General features: G+C 37.0%; 1 protein-coding gene across 3 annotated transcripts; it reads right to left on the bottom strand.

Moving 5' to 3' along the window:
• Positions 1 to 2,395: 2,395 nt before the first annotated feature.
• Positions 2,396 to 5,227, bottom strand: LOC108363684 (zinc finger BED domain-containing protein 1-like). 3 transcript variants are annotated; one of them, XM_017617123.1, is made up of 5 exons: positions 5,195 to 5,227; positions 5,071 to 5,138; positions 3,608 to 4,963; positions 3,363 to 3,550; positions 2,396 to 3,308 (listed from the first exon to the last, which is right to left on the bottom strand). In XM_017617123.1, the coding sequence occupies exons 2-4, from the start codon at positions 5,096 to 5,098 to the stop codon at positions 3,492 to 3,494; spliced, it is 1,443 nt and encodes a 480-aa protein (XP_017472612.1). In that variant the 5' UTR covers positions 5,099 to 5,138; positions 5,195 to 5,227; the 3' UTR covers positions 2,396 to 3,308; positions 3,363 to 3,491. The 3 variants fall into 3 exon arrangements, with proteins under 3 accessions (XP_017472612.1, XP_017472613.1, XP_017472610.1); XM_017617124.1 differs by having other exon boundaries at positions 3,363 to 3,491; XM_017617121.1 differs by having other exon boundaries at positions 3,363 to 4,963.
• Positions 5,228 to 6,367: the final 1,140 nt, after the last annotated feature.

Genomic DNA, 6,367 nt, shown 5'->3' with positions numbered 1-6,367 from the left:
CAGAGGGAGCTGTTCTAGTACAAGAACATGATGGGAATGAACGTGTGGTTCATTATTTTTCTAAGAAATTCTCGAAAGCCGAACAAAATTACACAGCACCTGAACGGGAATGCCTAGCCGTTCTCTTAGCGGTCGAAAAGTTCCGTCCATATTTTGAGTGTGGTGAATTGGTTGTGGTAAAGGACCATGCAGCTTTGCGCTGGCTACAAACTCTCAAAGACCCAACTGGCCGTTTATGTCGTTGAGCGATCCGATTATCACCATACGATCTCAAAATTATTCATAAACCAGGAAAACATTTGGACCTTCCTGACGCCTTATCTCGTTCTTTTGCTCTTCTCAACATCGTTCGTAGAAATCCAATTGACCTTCCGAGTAATTTTCACGTTAATCGTATCCCAAACACATCCGTGATCAATATTGACCCAAACACGTGCGATAAATGGTACAACAAAATGCATGCCAAGGCCTCAAAACAACCATTAGATAGATATAAAATAGAGCACAACCTTCAATATCATCGATTGAAATTTTCCTATCAAAGTGCGGAAATACTGTGGACACTTTGTGTACCATCTTCTGACAGAGCAAAAGTCCTCGATGAAAATCATAACCAACATTCGTATCAGGGTGTTTGGAAAACTTATAGACGTATCTCACAACGCTATTACTGGCCAAACATGTATGAGTCCGTTTACCAGTACGCTCGGCAATGTGAACTATGCCACCGCATTAAACCAAGTAATGAGAGCACCAAAACACCTCACGGCGAATGTAGAGAACCAAAACGAGCGGGTAGACAACTATCGATTGACTTCGTCGGTAAGCTGCCCATGTCTAAAAATCGTAACCAATGGATCTTCGTAGCCATCGACTGTTACTCGCGATATGACTGGGCGCAGTCCATGAAAAATGCAAACGCCATATCCGTAGTCAATTATCTTCGACATATATTCACGGTGAATGGCTGTCCCGAACTCACTATATCAGATAATCACTCAATTCATCAGTCAAACTTTCGCAAAGCTTTGCGCCGATTATGACATCAAACACATGAAAACGCCTTTGTACCATCCACAAGCCAATCAGGTCGAGGCGACAAACAAAAGCATTAAACTTGGATTACGTGTTCACATGGCTGACCTTCTTGAACATTCCTCCTGGGAAAACCATCTTTCTCGTGTTATTCATGATATTAACACTTCAGTGCATTCAGCCACGGGCTACACGCCATATTTCCTGCACACTGGTCGTGAATATGTGAAAGATGGAAACGAATATAAATTATTATTGGATGTAAATCCATACCATACACAGGATGTGGAACCGCGTAAAGTTCTGGCTGATGAAATTCGAGACAAACAGTTCGAACAATATCAACAAACCGCACAACGGGCATTGACCCGTAAAAGAGAACGCCATTTCGAGATAGGCTCGGAAGTGTACATTCCCAATCCTAAACAGTCCATGGCCGGAGAGGGCTATACACAAAAACTATCCCCACCGAAAATTAGAGCCTATGTTTCACGGAAACTTGGTTCGAATTCATATGAACTGACCGATGCTAAACACCGAGTGCTTGGCAATTAGTCCGCCGATTTAATCACAACACATTAACTCATTCAGTACATTCGCCTTCTCAAGAATTTCGATGAATATATGGCGGGCTTCCATACTCCATTGATTCTGCCTTATTACAGGGTACCCGGCTTGAATAAATTAATTAAGTTTAGTTTTGTATATCCATAGTTTTGTTATATTATATCCTCAGTACATTGCTAGTAAATCGATCAAAGCAAACAAGAAAAGATTCATAACCAAATCATTTACCAATGCCTTTCATCTACCGTAGCTTATGTAATGCGTACTGAAACTAAATTGTAAAGACGGAATATGTGTACATACATATGCGCTAAGAGGCGAACTGAACGAGTCAGGATGGGGTTGATGAAGATCATGTAGAACGATTTCGATGTAAGGGGTCTAACGTCCAGGCCGTGAATCGCATTCGAACCACCATTCTCATATCCCTACTAAACGCTCCACAGGTTTTTTTGTTAACGTGTCGCTGAAGATGAGAGGGGGATAACTATCTATTATTTTTATTGGCCAAATAATAGACATAAGAACTAGAGCTGGGATACTATCGATAGTACCGCCACTCGATAGTTTTCGAAACGATAGTTTAAAACATCGATAGTATCGATAGTACTATCGTCGTGAGCCGCATTGTGTAGCAGCATTGAATTGGAACGCTCAATTGTTTGAAAATTTATACAAAATTATTAAATTACTTTTTAAATTAAAGATATCATATATTTTTTTTAATTTCATGAATCAAAAAGAACTTCTTATAATAATAAAATTAACTTGTTAATTTATCAGTCCATCTGAATTAAATATACTTATGAACATACTTCCAAGTACTTGAATAACGACAGGAAAAATATTTAATAATTTTTTACATGGAAAAAAAAATCAGATTTTGTTTGTCCTTTTTCAAGTGCAAAGAAGAGAATATGGTTATAATAATACATTTTAAGTACTATAAAAACAAACAAAACAAAAGATATTACTTTAAATTGACAACACATACTTATGTATATCAGTTCAACTGAGATCAATTACGGAGGCGCCTACTAAAATCCAGACAAGGGAATTTATTAAAGTACTGGTCAAAATAATAGCACCACAACATTATTACAGTTTGGGCTGTTTTTTTTTTTGTTTATTTATTGTTTTTAAATGTATAGCTCTAAATCCAATTTTCAGCCTTTGGAAAAAATAATCAGCAATATTCTATCAAAATTTAAGCTTTTTAACTCGAATATCTACAGAAATTTTGTCTACCAGTTTTATAGAACATAAAATTTTAGTACATTTAATTCAGTGCAAGTTTGTAGTTGCTAAATATCCCAATGATCCATTAAACAGACAAATAAACCAATCAAAGCTGGTAAAAATGTTATGGTGGTATTATTTTGACCAGTACTTCATAACAAAAGTTAAAAAATGAAATAAAAGCGAAGTCAATTTTCCAATATGCCAGCGTCTGTGTAACTAAAAGGGTAAACTATAGATAATTTCCCTGTCCAGATTTTAATGAACAAGACGGCATATTACATTAGCCAATTATTTTTGTTAAGGAACAATAACATATTTACATTTTTCTCTTTGAGACAGGTTCTTCTATCTGAAATTATACATCCAGCTTTGCTGAACATTCGTTCAGATTCAGTAGATGTAGCTGGTACACAGAAATAGCGCATTGCGCAACTCTTCAATAATTCCATTTCGTTACCAATGGTCTAAAAGAAACTTAAGTTTATTATGAGAAAACTAATTTTCAATGAAATATTTACCTTCCAATATTCCAATGGGTCTATGTCTTGGGGTGCGTGGGGTCTTTCAAAATATTGTCGTAGTACAGTTATTGCATCCGATCTAGTTGTGTGTACTCTCGAATAAATTTTTTGTTGTAAAAATTTGAACTAAGGTTGCGGTTGTGATAAGTTTGGTGGTGTTGGCGGTATTACCCTTTCATCAACGGCTGAAGCAGATTTATAAACTGTAATTACTTCATTCTCCAAAATCCCTGCTGCTATACCTGCATTGTTTGCTGACCGAAATCCTTCCTTTTTGAACCTTGCATCCAGTAATGTTGCCACCCTTGTAACTGTTCGGGTTTCAAACTTTGAAAGTCGATGAATAAGACGTTCAATCAAAAACAAACAAATACTTTTTCCTTCAGTTGTTTTCATTTTGCTATATAAATCGTGGTAATTTTGATGTAGCTCACTTATCGTAGGGATAAGTAAGGAAACCGTAACAGACTGGCTAGCTGAAACCTGAGTAGTAGCATTGTCTAACGGTGCTAGCAGGTCTACTAAATCTAATATGCATATATCATCAGCTGTCAATGCAGCTGGAGCCTTAGTTGTATTAAGCAGCACAACTGCAATAGCGTCCTTCGTTAGTAAGATGCGTTTAATCATTCTATATGCACTGCTCCAGCGCCTAGATACTTCTTGCACTAGGCTATAGGGTCTCTCAATTCCCTGAGCTGACCTAAATTTAGCATAGGCAGTTGTGCTGCTTTTGAAGAAAGCTACGATCCGTTTACATTTACCTGTTATGCCTTTTATACAATCGAGAGATAAAGTATCTTGTGCTATTAAATTCAAACAATGTGCAAAGCAAGGTAAGTTTCTCTTCTGAAGAATTTCGCATGCTTTCAACATGTTTGCAACGTTGTCTGTTACTATTGTTGAAACTTTCTCAAACACATCCCATTCATGTAAAACAGCGCGCAATGACCCTGCAATATTATCTGCGGAGTGATTTTCATCTGATTGCAGTTTTGTAGTGGACAGTACTGCAGACTGTAGTTTTAATTCGCTTGTTATGAAGTGACAAGTCACTGTAAGATAATGCTCATTACCTCGCGAAGACCAGCCATCCGTGGTTATTGCGCAGCACTCGATATTGGCTAAAAGTTCCTTTAACTTTTTTTGTAAGCTTGAAAACATATTTTTCATGTGAACTTCTTCTAAAGAACGTCTACATGGCAATTTGTACCGTTTGTCTTCTACTACGCGAAAAGGTTGCACGTCAACGGCGATCATGCGCGCCAACGCAGCATCAATTTGCCCCTTTTTCACTGAATAATACCCGTAGGAATCAGATTCTGCTGGTTTAAAGAACCTATAAATATTAGTTTTAGAATTTGACGTTTCCAGCTGAGTCGGGTGAGATCTTTTTATATGGTCAAATAGGTTTGACGTATTTCCACTTGTTTTATAAATTTTGCCACACGTGCAACATTTCGCGCTGGAATTTGCTTTGCATTTTTCGAAGAAGTTCCATATTACCGAACCTTGTTTACGCGGTTTTCTTGCCACATTGTTTTCTTCATCTGGAGAGTCGGAGATATTTATGCTTGCAACCGCATTATCGTTCGCATCTGTATTAAAATGCAATATTCAATTGTCAATTCATATTTTAGAAAAACACGCAGTTACTTACTCATACATGTTTTATGCACATATGTTTTTATATACATTTCATTACCGTTTTCACGCTGCAAGTATTTCACCATTTTTACCACCAATCGCCACCACCAATGTATTTAAATTTCCCTAAAAATGTGATTCCCTGTAATGTATGAATATTTTAGAATTTTACTTCTACTTACAATTGCGTTTAGCCTCAAGCCATGAAGTTTTGAAGAGATGTGAGGAAATATTGTGATGGTTCTCTAAAAACCGGCATCGATGGTTTTCAAAAACTATCGATAGTGGTGAGAGTTTTCAACTATCGATACTATCGATATTACTATCGATGGTATCCCAGCTCTAATAAGAACGATTATGGGAAATGTAAACATAACAAANAACTGTCAAAGCTAAACTTCAAAATGGAGGGGATCGCCAGATGAATGTACGTAACCAATAGTTATTCAAGACACGAACCATTATATCAGTATAGACACGAAATGACATGGCCACTATGAAAACGCCCACACTGACATACGATAAAAGAATCGGTGCTCACATACCACGAGGCCAGAAAAATATATTTCCTTTTTTCCTTTTTGGAATTGGACACGGAACGAACCACACTCATCAGCCCTGGCAAGAACGGAATTTCAACTAAGTAATTAAAGTGTATTAAAAGATTTTATTAAAAGCTGGCGACATTCGGGGAGTCGATACGCACCCCTCAGTGGAAAGTGGAAAGTGAAATCGACTGCGTCCAAGCAAATATAAGGAAAAAGGCTGATCGTAAAAAGACTTTTTTTCTTGTATCGAGTTAATAGAGGCAAAAGGTGCCGTCACATTCCTTCCGGAAAATCCCCAGCCATGTTGTTACGTAGAATAAAGAAGTTGTGAGCATCAAATCTGGACTATTCATTTGACAGCAATTGAGTCACCATAAGCTGGTAATACAAAATCATTACACGTAAGTCAGCCACTTTCTTGCCACCGTCCATTGGAAACGAGCTATCCATCAACCGTAAATAAAGATTCCTGTTTGGACTGACAAACTAAGGTCAAGCAAATCACGGTATGCATCAATAATCAACATAAAAATATACAAAAGCACACTGAGTTGCAAGCACATTGCTACAATGTGTACCAGAATTTTTCTAAAAATAAACATAATAAAATTAATTTATTTATGTATGTCCGATGAGTTTGTATTTGTGAAAACTTATTTGTGATAGGCTTGTCTGATCTCTTTTATTTAGTGTAAATAATCCGAGGTTATTTCACTTACGGCCTAACGTTTCGCTAATCTTCTTAGCATCTTCAGGGGCGTGTTTATTTAGTTATCTGCTACAAAAAATATAAATACATGTAACTAT

This window comes from Rhagoletis zephyria, unplaced genomic scaffold, assembly GCF_001687245.7.
Source record: "Rhagoletis zephyria isolate East Lansing unplaced genomic scaffold, Rhagoletis_zephyria_1.1 Rzeph_scaffold_01336, whole genome shotgun sequence".
NCBI lineage: Eukaryota > Metazoa > Arthropoda > Insecta > Diptera > Tephritidae > Rhagoletis > Rhagoletis zephyria.
The sequence above is the reverse complement of the archived record's forward strand: the minus strand, read 5'-3'. Positions and strand labels throughout refer to the sequence as shown.

Excerpts from the sequence above, each read along its gene's own strand:
- LOC108363684 (XM_017617121.1), bottom strand. The coding sequence starts at position 5,098 with ATGGTGAAATACTTGCAGCGTGAAAACG. Across the intron at positions 4,964-5,070 it reads ATACTTGCAGCGTGAAAACG|ATGCGAACGATAATGCGGTT; the intron begins GTAATGAAATGT and ends ATTTTAATACAG.